Source organism: Anabas testudineus, chromosome 24, assembly GCF_900324465.2.
Source record: "Anabas testudineus chromosome 24, fAnaTes1.2, whole genome shotgun sequence".
In the NCBI taxonomy this organism is placed as follows: domain Eukaryota; kingdom Metazoa; phylum Chordata; class Actinopteri; order Anabantiformes; family Anabantidae; genus Anabas; species Anabas testudineus.
This window is the reverse complement of record NC_046632.1, coordinates 6,846,841-6,871,731: the sequence shown is the minus strand read 5'-3', so window position 1 is coordinate 6,871,731 and position 24,891 is coordinate 6,846,841. Positions and strand designations below refer to the sequence as shown.

Here is a 24,891-nt window from a genome sequence, read left to right as displayed (position 1 = left end):
GATGTTTATAGTTTTACATTAAATTCGATTTAGCTGACACTGTTGAATAATTGTTGTAATTTAGCAGTATTTGAGATATATACTTTTGCATTGTAGCCAATAGGCCTAGATAAACATTTAAAGTGCACAAGTTATCTATTTTGATATAATTTTGCTATTCCAGTTTTCCCAACAGAGTTTACTGACAGGGTATCATCGGCTCTACATGTAAATGGTGTCTATAGGAAGTATTCACGCCCTTGAATGTTTCATCCTTTTATTGACATTATAAATCCATTATGGGTCAATAAAAGTTGGCGACTTTGACAAAAGAAATTCAGAAAAATACCTCATTAATGTCAAAGTGAAAACAGGTTTCTACACAGTAATGTCCTTTAAATAAAAATATGTTAGGTGAAATCAGTGTTTGTATTGATATTCAGCCCCTTTAAAATAACTGACCTAATCCAACAGAGGTCCAGATATATGGTGCTAGTAGTCCCATAATTAGTGAAATAGTGATCACCTGAGTGCAGTCAATGTGTCTCAAGTGATTGCAGTATAAAGACACTTGTGTCTGGAAGGTCCAGTCACTGGTTAATCAGTATTCCTGGCTACTATTACACCATGAAGACAAAAGAACACTCCCAGCAACTCAGAGAACAGGTCATTGAAAAGTATAAGTCAGGGGACGGATACGAAAAAATCTCCCAAGGCACTGAACATCTCCCAGAGTTCAGTGAAATCCATCATCAAGAAATGGAAGGAATATGGCACATGTCTAAATCTGCCTAGAACAGGCCGTCCACACAAACTGAGTGACCCCACCTTAAGGCGGTGAATATCAATGCAAACACTGATTTCACTTTACATATTTTAATTTAATTGGCATTACTTTGTAGAAACCTGTTTTCACTTTGATCTTAATGAGGTCACCAAATTTTATTGACTATGATTGATTTATAATGTGAATAAAAGAATGCAACATCCAAGGGGGTGAATACTTCTTGTAGGCACTGTATATGGCAAAATACACAAGAAGAAGAAATAGAGGAAGACGAAAAACAAGAATAATAATAACAATAATAATTATTTAAAGGATCCTTATTCAATAAATGCTCTTTATGTTATGCTGCCAATAATGATACAGCTGACATATGATAATGAGAGGGGCTCTGCTGTTATTCTAATTTTTTATTTATTATTTTTTGTTGATACTGTGGTCCTGTAGGCCTGTCTTCATTATTCTGCATCAGCATGGCATCACATGGGTTATTCTGTAGCCTGTTGGACTTACACATTTACTCCCACTGAAATGACTATTTCATGAAGTCTCCAAAATCTCATAATAGACCCTCCTGCTCCTACATGATATACTTTGGGTCTTGGGTAATCATAGTGTAGGTTAGATCGTGTTAATAAGCAGGTGTCGCAGCTCTCGACAGTGACACACTGTTGTTCCCCCGCCCCGCTCACAACCTCCACGTCACACACTGATCACAGCGCTTTGAATGAATGACGAGACATGTTGGAAAGACCCGCCTGAAACCCCCTCATGTGGTCCAAAGACCTGCTCAATCTTCACATCCTTTTCATGTGTACACGCTTCTGGGGCAGAGCCGATACTGGGACACGATTTAAAGCATAGTGAAAGCTCAAATGGCGTCAACAGCAGCTAGAGGACACAGAGGGAGGGTGTATTTTAAGAATCAGTCTGCAGATCAGTTTTTCGCAGCACGCATGCGAAATGGCGTATAGTGCATTCAGGTACCGTCGGAATTGTTAGTGTTTCCCTAAAAAGCCCATCCTAGTTTAGATAGGCACTAGACTTCAGGTGTAATTTTTATACTTCATCATAATAAATTCATAAATTATAATATAAAATGATATATTGATTTAAACATTTACGTTGGAACAATCTATTATTGCAGAAGTAAAAAACTAAATTTCCTAATTTCCAGTTATGTTGTTTTCAGTCATGATTTACAATTGAATTATAGTCCATCTGTTATGTTTTAGTAGTGTGTAGGTTCAGACAAGTTAGTATTCCTGCTTTCATTTATTCCTAGTCCATCATTCATAGTTAAATGCAGATGGTGAAAGTAGAAACTGTAAGTACATTTTGTCAACAATTGTCAAATAATTGTATGCATAACTTTTGTTTTCTACAGTTTAATATATATACTGCGTTCTCTGTGATTCACATGCATTTTGTGAATGTATCTAGCAACGCTGTGACCACTATTGTGGGCCTGAAACTAATTGTAAAATTAAATGTGAGTGAATACAATTCCAAAATTAATTTTGAAAAATTAACTTATCATTTAGAAGCAGGGCTTTCTTTTAATATAGATATATAGATATCGTTATTTTACATGGCCTATGTATTGTGTATTTATTCTATTATGTCTGTGAATTAAACACTGTTGAGGTATGCCCTACATGTGTATTTTTTTTACCAAAGGGTTCAAACCAATGTGAAGAGCAAAAATATACATTATAATTTAACAAATGAGAATAATGTAGCATGAGTTGATTAAAGAGTAGGCAAACAAGTCTTAATATTTCTTGTTTGAAAGTCACAGAGTTAAAAGGTGCCACAAAATGGCAATAATTGAAAATGAACATGTGAGCTCAAAAAGAGACACATAATTATTTGCAAAGTATCTGCAAAATGACTCCTAAAAGACAAACAGACATAATTAAAGAAAACATACTCAAAAGAATATACAAGGAGAACATATTTGGGATAGGGGGGTGCAGTTATCAAAACACAGCAGGTCGGCATACGGCTCGCTTTCATGTGGGTGTTTTGCGACATCAGATGTCGGAGCTCGTGCGGAGCCCCTGAACGCAGCCCTTGTGTGTGAGGGAGCCGTGTAGAGGAAGTGGCGGCTGATCTGGGTCCGCACCTTTTCCGGTAACACAGCTCCGCCACCGCTGTGACTGAACGGCTGGAGAGAGAGAGAGAGGGAGAGGGAGGACGAGAGACAGAGAGCGGCAAGAGCGGGGAGAAACGGCCCGGGGACTGGGGGATGATTGACCGCAGACGCAGGTATTTATCCCGCTCTCCGTGTTGGTGCGGTTTAGTTTTGCTTTCGTGTCCGCGGACAGAAGGTTTTTCGGAACCAAAGTTGTCCTCTGTACTAACACCCCTCCCTTCTCTGGACCGCTCTTGTGTCACAGGGGGAAGAGAAGAAAGTCGGATGAATCAATGACCTTTTGAGAGGCTCTTCCTCTGGATGTCCCGTCGCAGAAACGCAGCGGAGAGGTCGCATTGAGGCGCCTTGTGATCGGAAAAACACCGTGCGGTGAAATTGATCGACTGGAATTGGCTAAGGGCAAGTGTGGACAGCCGGTAGCCAAGGAGGAAGTGGGAACCCCGGGCTCGAACAGGGCCTGATTGATATAGTAAGCTTTTTTTTTGTTTTGTTTAAAAGAAATAAATAAACAAACACGGAAGCTCTGCTCCAGCTCAACTGAGAGCAACAGGATTTTGAAGGAGAAATCAAACTTGAAATGTGGCTTTTGAAGGAAGTCTGCGCTCCACGGCTAGTTTGAAACAAGGGGATGTAATTTTGTCTTCTTACATCGGAGGGCAGTGGATCATGAAAATATATCCCCACCCAATTCTGCGAGGGCTCCGTGCACATTGCTCCCATTGAATGATCCAAGCCACCGGCTCAGGTCAGATCCTCACGGCCCAGCTAATTGTACTGTTTTGTTATCTGACAACTTGAAAGTCACTGCTTCTTTTTTATTTTTATTTTAATTTTTTTGCATACTGACACTTGTGTCAGCCCACCGCTGCCATCACGTGGAGGGCTCAGGCTCTATCTGTAACTTCTCAGTTTCATTAGAGGGGAAAAAAAGTGTCATCTCTTTCTCGTAAGAAAGTATTTATGCACATCAAACACGATGGGGAAAATGCTGTCAAAGATCTTTGGCAACAAAGAGATGAGAATATTGATGCTTGGACTTGATGCAGCTGGTAAAACAACCATCCTGTACAAGCTGAAGCTGGGACAGTCAGTCACCACCATCCCCACGGTCGGGTTCAACGTGGAGACTGTCACCTATAAGAATGTGAAGTTCAACGTGTGGGACGTGGGGGGACAGGACAAGATCAGGCCACTTTGGAGACATTACTACACAGGCACCCAGGGCCTCATATTCGTGGTGGACTGTGCCGACAGGGACAGGATCGACGAGGCAAGGCAGGAGCTCCACCGCATCATCAATGACCGGGAGATGAGGGACGCCATCATCCTGATCTTCGCCAACAAACAAGACCTCCCGGATTCCATGAAACCCCACGAGATCCAGGAGAAGCTAGGCCTGACCCGGATCAGAGATAGGAATTGGTACGTTCAGCCCTCGTGTGCGACAACAGGGGATGGACTATATGAGGGCCTGACCTGGCTTACCTCAAATTACAAATCTTAATGTTTCTCCCTCACACCAGCCTGGACACTTGGAGGCAAAGAAAAAAAGTAGCTGAGAATGAAAACATTAGTTAAAAAAATGCAATCGGAAGCAATTAATACCACAACCTCTCTGCTAAGTATATATTAAAGAGAGTAGCAATTATATTTTGTTTTATTTTTCTTTTGGATGTTGATAAATTCACAATATTCCCAGATTTCATTTAAACAACCTTATGCCTGATTTCCTTATTTCTTTTTTTCTTTCTTGTAGTTTGCTTTGGTTCACACTCTGTATAATCAGTACTGTTTAAATATAAAATACACTTTTCAGCTTTTACTGCAAATTCCTTTGTTTTTCTTCTTTTCTAGAATTTCTTTTTAGGGACTTTGGGACATACACACTTGTAGTTTTGCCCCAGCTCAGCTCTCTTTCAGTATTCTCATGACCCAGCTATATATCCAAAGGATGGGAGAAGTCCAGAAACCATTGCCTAGAATCAGCGTATCACTTTCATGGCTCAAACTGCCTTTGTAACTTGTTAGAATGTGTATTATGGTTATGTTAGGACCTCCAAAAAAAAAAAGTCTTCATAATTGATTGTACTGGGATGAATGAGGAATGTGTCAGTTCTTATTTCCAATGCAGTGATTACATCCATAATGTCTGCTTTTTGGTTGAAAGACACTATGTGGACCATGGATACTCGCACACTGTGATATGGATATATATTTTTGTTGTTTCAAGGTATGAATCTGTTACCAACAATACTATGGTTGTTATTTTTGCCTCTTTTATTTCTCCCAGAGCTTCCATTACTGTTGAGTATATGTAGTTTCACTCACCTTGGCTGGGGTCACACGTGCCCTCTAAAAAGGTATTCTCAACCATTGGATATGCACTTTGGGAAGGGGGACTTTCAGATTAGCTGGCTGTGCACATTTTGATTTTCTGTGACTGACTTTTGGACCCCAGCAAGTGTTTACGAAATCCCCAACCCCCCACCATCTGAAGTATGGGTGCTACAGTGACTGCAGCTCTCCTCCTCTTCTTCTTTTTCTCAGTTTTTTTAATCCATCGTCACTTGTCTGTACAGTTAAGGTCCTACAAACACAGACCTGCTTTCTGTTAATGGCTCATAGATACTGCTCTGCTTCTCATTTTTGTTCCCTTTTCTTTCTCGTTTTTTTTTTTTTTTTGGCTATGCTGATGAAATAAAAAAAAAAATATATCCAGATCAGAACGGAAGTGACGCCTTTTCAATGAGCAGCTGCGACCGTTAGAAGGGTAACAAAAGTAGTACTTCACTTGTGCAAAAAAAAGTTGAGTTCAGAGAAGAGGAAGTGAGAGTTCAGGGCGTTATGATGGTTGAAAGGAGGACTAGCTAGAAAGAGCTGTGAAGTGAAGTGAGCCTCGACCTGTTTCCTTTCTGCACTTGCATGTGTGAGTCACTGGCTGTAAATAAATGATGAGTTCTCTCATTTCAGAGTAGTGATTGTCAGGTAAACCGTGCTTTGCCGAACGTCTTTTAAGTATCATTTTGTCCATCAGGGCGCTGACACCACAGGCTTTGGATATTTTCCAAAGCGAGTTTAAAGAAGTAATGTGAGAACACTTTGAATCATGGAAAGTTAAAACTCAACACACTTTAGCATTTTAGGATAATGCCGGCCTCTAAACACTATCCTATTAGCTGGGACTGTTACATTAGTCTGTTTAAACAAAGATGTGTAGCTTCACAAGCAGGAAATGACACATCTCTCACGAACCAAGATTTCTAATGTCATCACATTTAACTTTCTGATAAAATCTTTCATTCTGGTGAATCTGTTCATAAGCAGAGTGGTTGTGGGGTTGCTGGGAAATAGACGAGGCCGGCGTCTTACTACATGCTTGTGTAACCAATGAGGTTAGTGACAGTCTCACGAAAAGGTCTCAGCCAGTCTGGCATTTTGCTCTGACAATGCACGTTACCCTCAGGCACAGATCTGAGATCAGGCCACTTTTTTCATTTCAAGCTGTTATTTGTTTTTAAAAAATCATTTTTCTGCCTGTTTTATTGAATAACAGGGTTTCACATGTTCCCAAGCTATAGGAAAACGTAGAACAGCTGCGTGTGGAAGGTCACATATCGAAAGAGGAGGGTGTGAATTGTGGTTTGTGACATCACTTTGAGAAGGAAAGAAGAAAATAGTTGTCATGGAAATGGGTGGTTTAGGAGTGACTTTGTCTGCTGTTGAGTAGTCACAGCAAGTTCTGACTGCTCCACAGGTTATATCTTAAAGATAAACACACACAGGTGGAAGTCAAACTCCAATGCGGGGGTTTGCCTCTGTCAGGAGTTGTGTAATAATTATCCTCCAATTTCCTGACAAGCTTACATTTTAAAGGCTTCACCTAATATGTTACCATAACGGTGTCCAGGAGAGTCACAGTCCGGGAATTCCTGTGCAGGAATGCTTGCTTTCTATCTGGATTTTCGGTGTTTGCTCATGTGGTGTTTGTTCTGTGGCTGTTCATTTGAAGTTTGACCTGTTGCTGCACTGAAAGCAGAAGCAGTAGAACGCATGTGATGTGTCCTGCGTGAAGGACGGGGACAGGCAGTTACACTGAGATAGACACACAAATGCTGCAGCCTGTTATCTCTCCTGAAACAGTTGCTGCTCTCCAGTATATAGATTTTTTGGAACTAAAAGCACCAATTACAGGGATTTACCGCACTTTCCGAGTGCGCCATTGTAGTGAAACCACTTTATTTGAACAGTTGAGGGCAGTGCCTCTGCAGTGTCAAGTACAATCTTGTTTGCTTATGATTTTCCACTGTGGATGGTGTAATTCTTGACTAAAATCTACGCACACTTGTTTTTTCTCAAGCGCAATCACAGGGAGAGAATAGGGTGAGCGGTTTGAATCAGCCTCTGATGTTACGTCAGCGCTGGGACAGTAAATCATGCTGCACATGTCACAGTCCTTTTGTACAGCTGTCACTGCACTCAGCAGCACATGCACTGCACACACTAGCTGGTGTCAAACGCTGTCAGGCTCACCTGTGGCCCTCAGTTTAAGGACACAATTTAAGAGTTTGTGTTGTCAGCCTTACTCAACCAGGCAGAGCAAAACTATATATATATAGTTTTTGTTCCGCTGTGAGTATCTGCAGAGACAACTTTCATACAATCACACAAGATGTTGTAGTGATTGCTCAATCCTACACACTTACAATGAAACCTCATTGACACACCGGCATTTGTTTCAGTTCCTCCTCGTGATCAACAGTCAGATCAGGACCTCGGATGTGATTCACTAGAAATGTGTTTCCTCTGACCAGTCTCCCAGTGAAAGCTACAGCGGAAGTGTTGGACTGAAATGAAAGCCAGAGCAGACCTGTTACGTTCTCTTTTGCGTTCAGTCTGAGCTGCCATTGTATGGGTGGGGACCAGACTATTGTATGCCTTTGAAGGGGGTGGTTTCAAACAATACTTCAAAAAAAAAAATAAAAAAAAAGAGAGGCTCATTGGCAGTTCCTCTGTCACTTGTTTACACAGGCGTTCCTCTTTGATTTCAATCACACTTCAGTGCTTCATTCAGCAAACCAGGAAACCATCAAATGCAGACAATGAACATTCTGACATAAAGGAGAGAGTAATTTATGAACTCACCAAGTAACCTGACTGAAAAACTCAAAACTGGTGCCTTCTAGGAAAATCGACATCCTAAATGCAATTAAAAGCACAGCTTGATAAAAAGGGTCCACACATGTACTAGTGAGCTAAATAATTTTTCATTATTGCTGTTCTGACACTTCAGGCAGTCTGCATCTGTCCCCGGTTGTTTCCAAAGAGCCGGGGACTTTAGAGATGGTATGCTCAATTTACTTAGAGAGTCAAAGCCCTCAATCAAATTTCACCCTCAGGCTTTTTCTCTTCAAATACGTTTATAAATGTTAGTCTGATCACCCAGTATATCTGTACAGCATCTGGAGAACGTAATCTAAATAGATTCAGACATTTTGACAGCATTTAGAAAATATAATTACAGTGTGTGGACCACCTACTATGAAGCTTAGCTTCAATATTAACTTCAGTCTTCTTTTACAGTTGTGACAGTTGTTTTGGCATCTTATTTGCTTTTGTATTTGTTATTTAATTACTCAAGGTTAATGGAATAATTTATTCTCTGTTAAATGAGGCGATTGTTTCCGCACTTGTGTGTTTGTATGGTAGCTGGTTAGCTAAGAGCAAAGACTGGAAACAAAAACAGAAGTGTACAGTATATGACATTTAACTGTTTTATGGAGGTTATATAAGGAACAATCTTTTTTGACTGGAAGCGGCGACTTCCTGTACTCTAAAATAAGCTATGTACCCTATTTCTAGTGAAATTATTCAGTATCATTTTGGGTAATGCTGCCTCAGTGATTTCTCTGATGACACGTGTTGATCAAATGTTAATTCAGAAGAAATGTAGCATTACATAGTCCGTAGCAGATCTTCTGTGCGTAATGAATCAAGTAGCAGCTCAAAACCTACAAGCCTCATTGTCAGTCCATGGAATTCATTTAATCTTTCCAGCCATTTGTTTTGCTGCCACAACCCTTCCTTTACATTCTGGAGCTTCCCATACCTCGTGGGGTTTCCTAACCCAGGACATTGCATCCTTGGGTTGCCATGGGCGACAGGACTGAAACATGCATGTCCCAGTTCTTAAACACACCCCTCTGAGTGCTTTATTAATCAGTCCACTTCATCATGTAGACGATTCGCCCTTGGAAATGTTTTGTTTTCATTGTAGCATCTTTCTCAAAACCACTGTCCTTTAATTCAGTAATTATCCACAGTTGTCATCACAGGCATTTCCTGTTCAACAACAACCACTATTGACACACACAAAGGGACTTTAGGGCCGGCTGGATGGGCTGGAGCTACAGCTCAGACAGTTTCAGTGTCTCGGTTGTCATGGGACCTGTATAAACAGTGTCGTAAAAGCGGCCTGCAGAGTGACATTCAGCTCTGAGGCAGTTGTAAGCTCTTCAGAATCTGTTGCATATTTCCCTCCACCTCGGACAATGTGCTAATAATTATAGGGAGCCCAGGGCCTGTGTTTGCATTTGATGCAGAAGTAGTGGGGGAAGGGGGTGTGCAGCAGCAATGATTCAGGCACACAGATGTAATTAATGGAGGCTGTGCAATGAAAGTAGTGCTTTCAGTGAACAGGTGGAGAGGCATTGCATAAAGATACTGTCAACTAAAGGGCTTATACACAGATTTTCACTTTGCTTGTATGGGAGTTCTTGTTTGCATTCAATCTACCCTTTTACTTTTATTGGTGCAATTGTGTTTAATAATTTTTGTGCACCTCTCTGTAGATGGACTTTTGATCCTGAATTAAATAAATTAAAGAGAAAATGTCCATGGCATTGGTTCAGCAGATAAGAAGTATCTGACAAAAAGAAAAAGGAAGATAATTTACACGTTTTTCAGACATGTTCTATTAATAAAGACCTATTGGTATGTGGTGGTTGGATGTTGAGTTGTTCTTTTTCATGTGACATGTGACAGGAAATGACATATGCTGCAACCTTCCTGTGTGACACTTGGCACGCCACAGCAGCAGATGGACATATTCAGATAATGTGATAAAGTGAAATAATATACAAAACAAAACAATCAAACAAGAAAACTAGTAGGATGCAGTAGTATAGATATGTAAGACAGATGTCTGTCTGTCTAGACTTAGAACAGAACAGTTAAGACAGGAAGTAAACAGTGTGTAACAAATACCTGGACTGCTTTTCTGCAGTGAAACTCGAGAATAGTACAGAGTTAGGCTGAGAACAGTGTAATAAACTGCATTTATTGTCCTACTCTCATTTCATTTGTCAGTTAATTCCCTGCTGCTCGTTTTGAAAGACGATAAAGCAATCAACAATAAAGTCACTAGGCCGCAGCACATTGTTTGAAAGAACTGATAATAAACCTTGTTGAACCCAGGTTAAAGGTTGGCACTCAGAGATGGTCTAATTATTAATAGGTCTGCTGTGGAGTACTTAGCTGCACAGAGAGTCGCTCACTCTAAATGTCACTCTTTTTCACTCTCTCTCTCTCTCTCTCTCACTCTGTCCTGTGCCTGTTCTTCTCACTTTACCAAACAGAGAAACAGAGACACTAATACGACTTTCATCCCTAAATAACACACAACACTAAATCCTAAAATAAACCACCACACACAGACTCCCCACTTGCTCTTATTAATGACCCGTCTGAAGAGCCATCTGCTTTTGTGTAAAGCACTCTGCATAGCTCACACCGGCAGCTGCGCATGTAGCCCACGTGCTCGGGTCATGTACATGTATGGCAGGTTGCTGGCAGGTGCTCCATGGAGCTCGTTGATTTTGTGCCCACCTCAGCTCACTAGTCGGTATTTATTGTAAGTTGATCTGCGTTTGTCCTCTTTAAAGGCCTCATGATGTATAGGGTCAAGCAGTACATGCTGTCGGCCTTTTTGTATTGAATTTGTTTCAGTTCTTTTTGTAGCTGGTGATGGTGCATAATCAATAATCAGTCAACCTGGAATACTGGAAAAAAGCACTGCCTAACCAGCTCGCTACAAAGGTTATTCTTGTCACATGTGCAACAAGTTTTTTCAGTCAATCTCTGCTTCTTTTAGGTCGTCAAATGACTTCCTTATCTCCTGCTTTTTACATGAGCGCTCACTTAATCGTTTTGTACCGTGATCAAACTCCTCCATCTACATCATTACTTCTACATGTGCCCAGCAGCCTGTTAGGTACAGTACATACAATCAATTGTCACCTTATGAAATTCAAAGCTGCTTGTGTATGCAATTAGTCTCGCCTGTAGGGAGCCAAAATCACTAACAGAGCCTGTTGTGTCTGAGTGCTCATAGAGAATGGGAATATGCTGAGCCATCTGCACTATCATGTCTGCTCTATATGGGCGACGGCTTCCTTATCAAGTACAGGGTGTCTCATGCAGTCAGACACTCAGCAGGCATGTGTGCACTCATGCATCACAGCTAGGGCACTGTCTTTTTGTTACAAGCACAAGCTCACAGTAACATTGCATGCAGATCATATCACGGTCCTGCTCTTTGTATCACACTGGTTTAATAACCGTTGTTGCTCTGCTTGGTATGCATTATATCCAAAAGTCTTAGGATCAGCTCCAACTGTCCATTTACATACAAACAGGAGATGGGAGTGCTAAATGGCAGAAATACCTTTTCTTTGTTTGCTCTTGTCTCTATAGCAACATTGAAAAGAGTCAGCAAGTGGTCTAAATTGACTGTCTTGACTCCCATCTCTTACTTTTAAATCTGCCATCAAATATCTTTTCAAATCAGCATCAACTAAATACAGACCAACGTTCAGGGTATAAATCATAGAGGCATACCAAAAGTCACATTCATCATGAGCTCTGTTTGATGGTGTTTACTGGTATGTCAGACAGGCTTCAGCATGGGCCAAAATGCCAACGCGCTAGTGGTACTGTCCATGTATGTTTACATATAACTGGTGCGTGTTTTTAAAAGATGTTGTGTTAATGATGCAATTTATGCTTGTGTCAACAATTCCTCTGCTGGTACAGTATGTGCTGGCAATTTTGTTGTCATTACACATATATTTATCGTTTGTGTGGCTATGTCAGGAGACCGTCTGGTTTTAGGAACAAACAAGAGTTGTGTTACTCCATATTTGGTTCATATTTGTGTATCCTGTACTGTATGCTGCAACATTAATCCCAAAATGATCAGTGGACACCCTTTCTACTATGTTTTGTTTGACTTGAAATGCAGCCTGCCAAAAGGATAATGATAGCAGAGGTAATGGATTCCACATGTGCACAATTAGGCATACAATCTGATCTGTGATTTGCTTACCAAATATGGTTTCTAGATAACTTGTGTGTTGCAACGCTGCACAGTGTGGCACAGACATTACAAATTCCTTTCCAATTCGGCTACTTAGATCGTTTTTATTCATGCCAGTGACATAAATGTCAAAGCAATCTGCCATAAATAGAGATTTTACATACTGCTTAATCCCAGAGTTAAACTGCTGTTCACAGTCTGCGCTTGTTTATTTTGTGAACTTTGACTTTAACAGTTCAGCAGGCACGTGCAATGCCGCAGTAGCAACTGCTAGACATGCAAGGCAGCAGCCACTGCACACTGTGATCAACTCATGAGACTTTATTAGGCGGATGAAGCAATCTTAGAACTAAGTGGCTGTCAATCAAAACTGTCAGGTGCAATTTTTATTTTATTGAATACATCACTTTCTCGAGGTGGTCTAGATGATAGACCGAATGATGCTAAGAAAGGACAGTGTTTCTATAAACAGCTTCCTCTGTTTGTCTGTTTGTGGGAGTGGTGCGATGTTGTATGAGTGAGAAAACACTTCATTAACAGAGGAGTCCTGTTAGGGCTTTCTATAGATAATAAATCATCTGTTCTGCTACAGTATCTTTTGGCAGGTTGATGAATCCCCCCGTAGCTGAAACTGTGCTATGACCTCAGTGACACACTAAAAGAGAAATTCTCCTCCAGCGACTAATGAAGCACCACATAACCACTGACTATTTTACATCAATAACAGCTGATTACCCGATATGGAGTGTCTATTTATTCATTCAGAGCATTTTTTTACATTTCTGGTTAGAGGAAACTGGATCCTTGCTCTGCAGATTGATTATTATGGTAATAAACTGTGTAAATTAACAGTAGGGGTTCATTTTAGAAGATGGAGGCCAAACAGATTCCTTACTTTATTGTAGAAATTCAGCCAAACTAAGACAGGGGGGCAGACAGATATAAAGAGCACAGAAAATAGAAATGGGAGAGATGGCAGGAGAGGGAGATAGAAAGAGAGACACAGAATGAGGAGGGTGTGACCTTAATCCCAGAGTGGGAAAGAAATAACCTGTATCTCTGAAACATCCACACACAGAGACACACATCTGGTCCATCCAGTTTATTTTATAAGAAGTATGCTGTAACTTTTACCGATACAAACAGTAAAACCTGTGTACTGCTTTATGAGTTGAGTCAGCCAGTTGGTTGATTAGTTTCTAAGTGACTGCAGTGCACTAACAAGGGAGTGGTTCTTTGGTCTGGATTATTGTGAAGCTCATTCATGACTCACCAACCATTGCAGTGTCATCAATAGCTCCTGCAGTTGCAGCAATTCAATGAGTGAATGAGGACAAGACCATTTCCATTTTGATTGAAATCATATCATGTATAACAGATGTAAATTTGCACACGGAAATGTTATAATGACACAGACTTATCCGATAACAAGGGCAAACATCACCGCATACTGCACTTTCATGCAGAATATTGCACGACACCTCTAAACCTGAGCACAAGCCACTACATGTTACACCACCCCGCCTGAATAATGTGTACTTTACTGTTCCAGGGGAAGGTGAAGCCAGCAATGTCACTGTGGAAACAGCTGTGGTTCCGTCCAAAAAGGCCTGCTGCAGAGGTTTTTTTTATTAAATAACAATAAATAAACAACCAGCATGTTGGAGGAAAGTGTGACAAGCAGGCTGCAGTTTGTAACAACACAGCTGGCCCATGCATTCATGTTGCTGTAAACGCACGCCATAAATACTTCTGCAACACAAACACACATGGCGGAATAGAGTGGGTGTGAAGAGACCCACACACATGCCGATGTTAAGACGTACTAATCAGTTTAGATAGTTACACTTGACTACACAGACAGGAGTTGTAATTTCCAGCTGATGCGCACCGCCCTCATGTGGCCACAGCATATATGAGTTAGCACATGTTACACTTTTTCTGTGTGTGTGTGTGTGTGTGTGTGTGTGTGTGAGAGAGAGAGAGAGAGAGAGAGAGAGAGAGAGAGATGTACCCGGCCTTTATCTGTCTCCCAACTCCCACATGAAATGCAGACTAGAGAAAAAAGGTGCCTCGTCTGGGGCGCGATGGTGACCCACATCCTGGTTACACCACACACCCCGACGCATCTCATTACGTCAGACTCTATAATCGCCCACGAGATCAGACCCACGGCGACTTCTAAACATGACATCAGAGGCCGTGGGCTATTTCTTTAAGTTGTTCCTCTTCGTGCCCGCGGACGTGGGCACTTCCTCTGGTCCCTTAAATGCCTCATTTTATTCTCACAGTGAGAGTCGGCGTTTCATCGCGGCTCCATCCATGTCTTATTCCATAGGTAGGTTGGGACTTGGGTGCATTTGTATATGTTGCGAAAAATACATGTTTGGCCACTTAATTGCTATTACAATATCTAAGCTTGTGTAAAGCACCAAAGGACACGCCTTAATCTCTATAGAGGCTATTTTCTGTAACTATTTTGAGGTATGTTTCGAGCGACCACCCCTACAGCAGATGGTAAGACCCACTCCCTGCCGTTAGCCGTTGTTGTATTCAATGCTACTGAACAGATTTGACGCGATACAAACTAGCTACGCTGGCATTAAAGCCACGAAAAGATGCTAATTCACGGGATTAAAGCAATAAAACAAACAGCAAGAAGTCTAGAAAAACTTCTAACTGTGCACAAACTTTAATAGACCACAACTAGAGCCACTTCCACACAGTTGCGAGTGTGTTAGCATTGTTTTATCTCTCCACTACTGCCACCGGACGCGTTTTTTCTTTCTGGAGCAGTCCAGTCTGATGAATTCACCGAAAAACGACGGAGATGATGATGTGCCCGTTAAAGACCCGGTGAAATACGGCGAATTGGTCATTTTGGGGTAAGTCTCTCAAAACCTGCAGCGATAGAGGAGGAAAAATAATAATGTGTGGGATGGAGAAACGCTCCAGCGGCGTGTTAACGTTAAACATGTAGCAGCAGCGTCGGCACAATGAAGCGGCGAGACGACGAGTGAGTTCAGCCTTAACCCACTTTTATCAAACATGTGCGATCGTAGGAAAACACATTTTTAGCTCATGTTTCATTTTTATTCTTCACTGCCGTCGTATATCGCCAGTGTGTGACTGTGTAGTAACTTAAGTTCATGGAGGCAATCACAGCAGGTCCCCTGTTGAAACTGTGCCACCGTGCTGCTGCTTCGGATGCAAACATGGTTGATGTGAGTGGAGAAGGTGCAACATCTGCTAGAGTCGTACTACATACGGCTACTACGGTGGTAGTCGCTTTTTCATCAATGGCTGTAGTGGGGGTAAGCATCGCTGGATTGCTCAGACTGAAAATCCCAATGATGTCATACTGTGCTGGATCTGCTAAAAGTAGGACTGGGGGTGATATCGCTGTCTGAATAATACATGCATCTTGCTAATATTATTCCGTCACAAAGCCTCCATCGCGTGTTATTACTAAGTAATAGCACGTCGCAGCCAGATGACCATCAAAGCCAAGGAAGGAGGAGGAGGTGGAGGAGGAGGAGGAGGAGGAGGAGGAGAAAAGCCCTTCTACATCACCAGCAGCACACACACACACACACACACACACACACACACTAGGCAGGATGTGCTGACAGCCACCAGCTTCCACAGCATTTCCACCCCTACAGCTCCACACTGTGCAGGGTCTGCAGGGACCACAAATGCCACAGCACACACTCATGCACAGTCATATCCCGGCTTATACAGGCCTCCCTCTTGCCCTGCAGAGCTTCCTGTGTATGCCAAAGATAACTGACCTAATGGCCTATCTCTTCCCCTCCAGCTGAACATGGAGCGAGGAGGCTGTAGCCCGCGTGTATCAGAATGCTGATGAGTCGCCCTCGTCGGGGTCTGACTCTTTGAACAGAGCAGTCCTTTACATCCTCAGAGCGGAATAAGGAAATGACACTTTAATGTCTATGTTGAGGTTTTTGGCCTTGCGCAGCTGAATTACACACAAGCACAATCTGCGGTGTGCAACATGATGCTTAACATACCTCTTTGAGGTAGAAAAAGCATTTATATTAGCTCACTTTAAAACTATAATGATTGACATGTGGTTTGATCTTGGTGGGTTTGACGCAGAGCTGAGTGATATCAAAACAGATATTGCTGTTGTTCTGTTATGTGACACAGTTTACAGTCTTAAAAATGTAAGACTTTTCTTGTCTCAATGCACTACTGGACGATACAGTGTTAATCATTACATATGCTATGATCTGATTCAGTCCCATGACTAGTCCTCATCAGTCTCCACACATACAGCAGATAACTTCAGCAAAAGAGATTTAGTGTCAGAACCCGCCGTTCTTCTATTTCTTCTCCTGTCAGATATCCCATTTTCCTGTCCGGTTTTGTGCAAGTGTTGTTTGAATTGCTTTGCATCTGTCAGCCTTGATGATCACATGTCTCGTGTGGTCGATGTCTGCTTCACTGTGGGCCATGTGATCTTTGCAGTGGCTGCCTGCCATCACTCATTACCTTAGTTAGTCTGGACACCGTGTACTGTGCTGGTCCTGTCCAGTGCCCCGGCTCAACTCACTTATGCTTCATAACTCCTGCAATTCAAGCATGCTCTTGTACGGTTTATTCTCTTCCACGCCTTTTTATCTCACCCGTAACCCCTCTTGACACTGTCCCTGTCGCATTCTTCAGTCTTACACCCTGTCCATTCTTTCCTAGCCTCCCACTGCTTTGCTGAGTGTTGACTTTTTTAGACGCAAGCCTCCTTAGTGCCATGCCCTCAGCGAAAATAAACCCTGTGTCGGGGGGCAGAAGGAGTGAATATTTCATATTGTGCTTTATGATGCGCACATATGCAAGATGCAAGCCAGGACCGCCCAACAAATCATACCTGGCTTTTCCCCATAACCCTCTGCTTTGCATTGTCTCTTTGTGCCTTTTCTCTTCACCTTCTCTTCTTGCCCATTGCTCCATTTAATTTCTTTAGCTTTAGTTTTCCATCTCTAATATGATACTTTCTGACTGCTTTTCGGTCTCTGTTTCTGTCAAGGCTCTTCTTCTCGCTAAGCTGATTTTCTCTCTGGTGCCCTCTTATCTTTGGCCCCATTTCATATTGTCTACCTTTTAACCAGACTCATGTGTCTTCTTTTCCTGACCCAGTCCTTCTCTTGTCATACAAGGTTTAGTTTGAAGTGACAGGCAGGGCAGGTGAGTCATTTTCTGTGGTTGGATTGCACATTTAAAAAACACCACAAGAATATGTGGCCGGTTTAAAGGTTTTTCCAGGTAGAATACCCAATTCTGTTACCAAATCCTGGTAACAACCTGTCCCATAGAAGATAGTTCTGGTCCTGAAATTCATGGAAGTTTATCTCATTAATGCATACAAATGTAACCAGAAGGAAAGTCAGTCACAGCAGAGCTACAATGTCTAGCCCACACTGCAAGATCAGTGATCAGAACAGCTAAACTAGATGCCCCCTGATCTGATCTAAGTTTAAAGGCCAGTAAAGGCAGAGTTGAGTTGTTGTCCCTCTTGTGTGAATTCTCTGAATAGTGGGAAATAATGACCATACCCTGCTGATTCGTCAAAATCCTAAAACCAGCGTACTGCCTTCTGTCTGAACTCCAACCGTGAAAATGATGTTGGACACGGCTTCAAATAAATTGAGGACAAAGTCAAAATTTTCTGCAGCACCAACTAAAGGAGTTAACGTGATGTCACATTCATTTTCGTTAAAACTAACATCTTCTTTTCCAGAAAGTTTGATATTTAATTGTGAAACACTATTCACTAATTTATTATTTACCACCTTAATAAGAAGAATCTAAATGTCTCAAATGTTCAATGTGGTATGGAGAATCTCAACTAGAAAACAAAACTGTCCACTTAGTGGTTCTGTGCAAAGGTGACGGCGATAGGATTCTCTCCTGACAGAAATTATAAAGAGGTTAGGTGGCCAGTGAGCTCCTCTTCAGTGAGCATGAGTCTCAAGTGCAAGCCGAGCGAGTGAGTGTGATCAAGTGCTAGTTGTCCTTTTCATTGAGATTTAGCAGTTTAACATGAATCATAAGTGCCCTGAGTGTGCTACTTCAATAGAATCTGCTATGATATAGCAGCAAAGACACAAAAAACAATCAATCTAGCTTGCGCTCTAATTTCAGGAATTACAGCAGACATCTTGGCAGCATCTGCAGCATTTTATTTATAGCTTTGGTTTTCCCACAGATTTTAAATGCAGTAAGCAAACAACATAAGAGTGTTCTCCCCACCATTAGGCTTTCTCATTGAAGTACGATGAACTGGAGCGAACATGTGTGAAATCGTTTACACGAGTCTCTGAGAGGAATTCTAGTCGCATTAGTTGAACGTGATGCCAATTCCATGTCCTTTTTTTTTTTTTCATATGTGGTTATTTTTGTTTGTTTTTCTGCAGGTACAATGGCTCTCTTCCAAGCGGAGACCGTGGGCGCAGAAAGAGCCGCTTTGCTCTGTACCGAAGGGCCAAGGCCAACGGTGTCAAACCCAGCACTGTTCACATCCTCAACACACCCCAGGACAGCAAGGTTCGTGTTTGGGTGTGTGTGTGTGTACTGTGTTTTATAAGCATATAACAGTTTCCTTCCTGAGACTGCCTGTTGTCTTTTATATACGGGCCAGAAGAAAGGAGAAGTAAAATAAAAATCCATTTTATCACCAACTCAGTGTCACCACTGTCGTGTGCAGTGTTGCAATATTTTATTTGACAGCTATAATTGTCATTGCAGTTAGTTGCTTTCTGAGTACCAACATGTTTTAGTTAAGTGTAAGAAAATGAAAGACTGTTCGAGAAGATGAGTGCATCAGCTCATCTTGCTTGTTGCTGCTGTTGTTGCAGGCTGTTCACAGCAGGGGGCAGCACAGCATCTCCTTCACTCTGTCCCGTAACCAAACTGTGGTGGTGGAGTACTGCCATGACAACAACACAGATATGTTCCAGGTAACACACTGAGGAAATCAACACAACTGCATTGCATCATGTATTCTCTGATTCAATAAGATTTGTGATCATGAACAGGTTTATCCCAAAATACGCTCTTATGTAATCTCTTCAAAGCAAAATCTGCTGTCGGTAGATTATTTTGGCTCTGAACTGTGAACGTTAAGTATTAAGTAAAAAGCTTTGTGTGAAAAATCTCCAAGAAAGTCTATTTTTAAAGTTTTTATTTTTACAATGTTCTGCTCTTAAAATAGTATCATAGATTTATTTTATTCATAGCAAATCATAAAGTTTCTTTAACCATATCGTCACTGATATAAAAAGCCCTAGTCGTGTAGGAATCAAAACAGTGCAACTATACCATATAAAACCGAATAGTATCCAGAAATGTCAGGGAACTACAGTAAACCTAGACCTGTGTTGTCCCCTGCAGATTGGACGCTCCACAGAAAGTCCCATTGACTTTGTGGTGACAGACACCTCTGGAGGGGGAAAGGAGGGGGAGGATCCCTCCATTGCCCCCAGCACCATCTCGCGGTTTGCCTGCAGAGTGGTGTGTGAACGCAACCCACCTTACACAGCGCGCATTTACGCCGCAGGTTTTGACTCCTCCAAAAATATTTTCCTAGGGGTGAGTAGACTAAAGTATATTTTTGGAATGAAACAGTCAGGGTGTACTCAAGGTGAAAACCGCCAGCTTTAATTTAAGGGTTTGGAAGTATTGAAAAAAATGTTTAGAAATGACATCATTTTTATTTATAGAGCCTCACATTTAGGGGCTTTTGTTCTGTCATCCATCCACCAGTTGTTTTTAGTGCTCATCCTGGTCTTTTTGTGTGCCTGGACTCTGGAAGTTTTAAAGCAGACTGTGTTATTTTATCAAAATCTTTTTAGCACATAAATTTGGGGATATGTGAATACACTCGGATCGCCCAACAGTTTAACTAAACCTTTAAATTAAAGCAGGCAGCATACGCATTAAGCGCACCTTGATGGTTTAACACCAAAAGCACTGTGGTGGCATACAGAGCCAGATGATGAAACCTTTATCTGTTCAACTATATTAGGACCTAAATGTTCAATATGTCAAGCTTTAGCTTTATGTGTATCCTGTCACAGGAGAAAGCAACCAAATGGAAAAACCCTGATGGCCATATGGATGGTCTGACCACCAATGGGGTGCTGGTGATGCACCCTGAAGGGTTCCCAGAGGACCCCAAGCAGGGACTGTGGAGAGAAATCTCAGTCTGTGGTGATGTCTATGCGCTGCGGGAGACGCGCTCTGGACCAAGCCGTGGCAAACTGGTAAGTAACTGCTGATATGGTTAACATGTCTGCAGATGGATAGTGTAGTGGTAAGCCCTCCATGCGGGAGACCGGGGCTTCGAATGTGGACTATGGCCTACTTATAGTAGGGGTCCTTAGGCAAGACCTCCTAATGCTTACCCTGTCTTTTCCTTTACCTTGTAAGATGCTTTGGATGAAAGCGTCTGCCAAATGACTAAATGTAAATGTCCATGTTGTATTTTCGGGGTGGTGATGGGTTTACCTTTGGTTTGATTCTAAGCAAGTCTCCCTCTGTGTGTCAACTGTAACAGGCAGAAGGTGAAAGCAGTGCACTACGTGATGGCTCCCTGGTCGACCTGTGCGGTGCCACCCTGTTATGGCGCACAGGTGAGGGTCTCATGCGTGCCCCCACCCTACGTCACCTGGAGGCTCTTCGCCAGGAGCTTAATGCATCCCGGCCCCAGTGTCCCGTAGGCCTCAGCACACTGGCTTTCCCTAGCCTGCCACGCAGCCACAGGTAGAGACAACAGTGACTTAACGTTGGTCACATGGTGTTCGTCTGTTTATTGTCTCACATGTCTCTGCAAGAATACAGGTAAAAAATAAAATACTGATTTTAAAATAAAGTCAGTCCCTCACCTGTGTTTACAAAAAGGTAAAAAATAATTACCCTCTAAATTACCCCTGTTGACATTTTTCTTCAGCCTTGAAGAACGTCAGCCTTGGGTCTACCTCACCTGCGGTCATGTCCATGGACGCCATGACTGGGGCCAGAGATCTGAGGGAGAGCTGGAGCCAGTAGAGGGTGAGGGCTCCACAACCCGCCGAGAATGTCCCCTGTGCAGGAGCGTGGGTCCCTACGTGCCCCTGTGGCTGGGCTGTGAGCCTGCCGTGTACGTGGACGCCGGATCTCCTACTCATGCTTTTGTGCCATGCGGCCACGTCTGCTCAGAGAGGACAGCCAGGTACTGGGCAGAGACCCCACTGCCCCACGGTACTCACGCCTTCAGACCCATCTGCCCTTTCTGCTCCACTGCTCTCAGCTCTCCTGGCTGGACTCGACTGATCTTCCAGGGCCCCATTGACTAGAAGCTACAACACAGCAACCACTATCACAGTAACAGCAGAATACCTGAGCTCCATTCAAGTTGCAAACGTTGATCAGTATAGAAAGGTATTTAGTGTATGTTGCTTAACGTAAATTTCAGGTTATTAAAGCATGTATATTCTATACTCACATTTTGGGTGTAGAACAAACACTGCCCAACATTGTTACTGAATGCAGCTCAGGGCTGAGGATTTCTTCCCCTTGTTTATCCTTCAATGCTTGTTGATTGGTATAATGTCAGAGGGTCAGGAGATTCAGGCATGATAGATTGATCAGTGGTTCCCAGAGTCAACATTGTACTGTATATACACAGAGGCTTAGATGCTGCTCTTTGACATATCACAGACACGTCTTTGTATTCCATTATCACATTCTTCCAGTAATTACATACTTTGTCACGTGACCCATCCACACTCATACTAACACTTGTCTGTTTCAGAGACTATGTGGGAAATTAGGAGTGGCTTTTTAAAATTTGCATTCTGATCTTCCTGATTTCATTCCTGAGTGACCACCTGATTCATAACTGTAGTGTCAGCAGGCTGTATTAACTACTTACAGGGAATGTGGTTAAAAGGTGACTTGTGATTCCATGCAACATTTCACATTCCTTGTGATTAATGAAGTGACAAGTGTTAACCGCTGTTCAAATCAGGGTGTTTTGAGTATATGCAGTTTTCATCTGTTCAGTTCCCATATCCTTTTCATGCAAAATCTATGCAGAGAGATCACATAAATGAGGCCCCTTGTGTATTATTAGATTGGGATGAAACCCAGCAGACTCTCTGATTAGCACTAAAGCAGAGGATACACGTTATACATAAGGCCAGGTCTTATCATGATTATCAAGCAGATGGGGGATAAACAAGGGCAAGAAATAAAACTGGGAAAAATCCACTTCACAACTCTCTAAAGCAATAATAGCACTCCCATAAATAAGCTAGATGTTGTGCTATGTTTAGCCAATTGTTAGCTCAGTGGTCACTTTAAACATGGCTGAAATGGTTTCCAGGTTAAGGGCTCAACCAGAGGCGTATTCAATATATATATATATATATTTTTTTTTTTCTTTCCCTAAATTAGATCTTAGACCAGTGATCTAAGTATGTGTGATGTAACCAAAGCACTAGAATTTAAAGATGAACAAGTGAATCAGTGATTAAATATCCAACATGCATTTACATAGTGATTTCAGAGAAAGATGCTGAGAAATCGACATGTTTAGGCTGCAGAGAAAGCCAACAGTCGTCACAAAAGCATTAACTTGAACACACTTCTGGTTACCGAATTATGTTAACAGGGTCAGTGTTAGTATGATGGTGTGTCAAAAAGATTTGACGTTGCTTGACCTCAAGCGATCACCGTTTTTTGTTTGTTTCAAAGAAGACTATTTTGTTAGGAAATGGGGAGGGATTTATTTGGGGGGGAAGTGGGAGGAATTCTTTTAGATGTTCAGTGTCTAAAAAAAAAACAAAACTATTTTTCTAACTAATAATTGGTTTTAGTTAACTGTTGTTACTCAGTGTAAGCAAGTTCTGTATGTTTCTGAATATTATCATGTGGTAGATGTAGGAGAGCTTGTGAGTGAGAAAACATTGCCAACACTGTGTCCAACAAACACACTTAACACACTGCTACCGTAACAAAACATTGCCCAGACAATGAATGTAGCCAAATACTCGGGCTATATTTAGCCTTCCCTGGTGCTCATATTGAATGGTCTATATTGTGATACTATTTTTGTAACTAAATATTATGGTGTAGCTTGGTGAACTAGCTTGAAAAGTCTGATAATTTCAATAATAGCCTCAAGTATGGAAGCTGTATAATTGACTATACACACTCACACGGAAATTGTGTCTAGCTTGCATGTGCTGAACGTACACATACAGTATTTACACTACACAACAACACTTACTCAAGAAATTTGCACGGTGGATTGCGAACTTGCTAATCATGCTGGGAGCGTTTGCCACAGACCAAAATGTCTTCCGAGTCCTCAGCTGCAGCTTTTCTGTTTTTTTCTTGTTGTTGTTTTTTTTTGTTGTTGTTGATGTTGGAAGACCTCTCCAAAAGAAAAAGAAAAAACAAACAAAAAGAATCCTCATACTTGATAGAGGCGTGATGTTTGTGAATGAGACTTATCAAGTTCCACTTTGTACTGCTATGCTAAAATTTCCCACCACCAAATGAACCCACTGCAGAAAGATGTCCACCTCACTTATTTACATTTAATATTTAGACTTTTTTACAGAGCGTTTAAAGCTAATGAAAGCACTGCTGTTTTCAGAAAGCTGTATTATCCATTTGAAGTCTAAATACTAGATTGAACTCCTACAGCGTGGTGGGTCGTTGATGTAGTGCTGATAATTACTGTAGCTCAGGATTAGTGAATTCAGATTCACAGCTGGCAAGAAGAGACGCCTGGTAGGAGACACGTCCAGGCTAATGTCTTTTTGACTGCAAAACATGTAGAAAAGCAGAACAGCTATGAGAAGAGTTATCGGATGTATACAGAAGGCGTGCTTACAGTAGGGTAGACCACCACAGGTCAAGGATCAGTCAGATACGGGTCTTACTAAAACAGGAACAGGCACAAACAGGCTATGAAAACATCTCGTTCAGCTGCCCTTTGCTAAGCATGCCCAGTCCAGCGAATCATGCTTTTGAGGATAATATGTACAGCAGTTAATGTAACACCATTGGCATGTGGATGGAGGAAGCGTTGCAGCACCCTCATTGGCTTCTAGTTTAACTAGTTTAGGACCCGACATATTTATTTCAGTTGGCTTTTTTTTTGTTCCTTACCCTTTGCTTTCGTTTTTATTTAAACCCTCTTTGGGTTATAGTTGTTCTGATGCAAATTTCTCTTCTTTTGTTTTTAGACTTTCATTACATCTATTTTAGTGTCATCAGGTTGTTTAACAGCACCAATAACATCATTAGCTCTTCCTTAACTGTTATTTGTTCTTTCTTATTACATGTATCAGAAACTTCTTTCCAGATGGCAAAACCTCAATCTCCTCAACGTATGAACTCGCCTTGTTATAGGTGAGCGAGTAGCTGACATATATTAAACAGCGTTAAAACCTCACAATTGATATAGGCATTCCTTTAAAAAAACATGTTATGTACAGCTTTTTCTATTATTTTATATCATATTCTTCTGTAATTGTCCGGTGCACAGACAATCGCTATACACATGTCAATAAACCAGTTAAA

The 24,891-nt window shown here is 41.7% G+C and overlaps 2 protein-coding genes across 2 annotated transcripts; both read left to right on the top strand.

Moving 5' to 3' along the window:
- The first annotated feature begins 2,871 nt into the window (after positions 1-2,871).
- Positions 2,872-4,847, top strand: arf6a (ADP-ribosylation factor 6a). The gene is made up of 2 exons (XM_026342176.1): positions 2,872-3,034; positions 3,166-4,847. Exon 2 carries the CDS (start codon positions 3,898-3,900, stop codon positions 4,423-4,425), a length of 528 nt encoding a protein of 175 aa, XP_026197961.1. The 5' UTR covers positions 2,872-3,034; positions 3,166-3,897; the 3' UTR covers positions 4,426-4,847.
- Positions 4,848-14,846: 9,999 nt separating this feature from the next.
- On the top strand, positions 14,847-24,891 carry LOC113149674 (E3 ubiquitin-protein ligase pellino homolog 2). Its single transcript, XM_026341897.1, has 7 exons — positions 14,847-15,179; positions 18,732-18,861; positions 19,173-19,274; positions 19,708-19,905; positions 20,394-20,579; positions 20,873-21,078; positions 21,266-24,891. The coding sequence occupies exons 1-7, from the start codon at positions 15,100-15,102 to the stop codon at positions 21,648-21,650; spliced, it is 1,287 nt and encodes a 428-aa protein (XP_026197682.1). The 5' UTR covers positions 14,847-15,099; the 3' UTR covers positions 21,651-24,891.

Coding starts and splice junctions, on each gene's coding strand:
- arf6a (XM_026342176.1), top strand. CDS start 3,898: ATGGGGAAAATGCTGTCAAAGATCTTTGGCAACAAAGAGATGAGAATA.
- LOC113149674 (XM_026341897.1), top strand. CDS start 15,100: ATGAATTCACCGAAAAACGACGGAGATGATGATGTGCCCGTTAAAGAC. Junction 15,180..18,731: donor GGCGAATTGGTCATTTTGGG/GTAAGTCTCTCA, acceptor GTTTTTCTGCAG/GTACAATGGCTCTCTTCCAA. Junction 20,580..20,872: donor GACCAAGCCGTGGCAAACTG/GTAAGTAACTGC, acceptor CAACTGTAACAG/GCAGAAGGTGAAAGCAGTGC.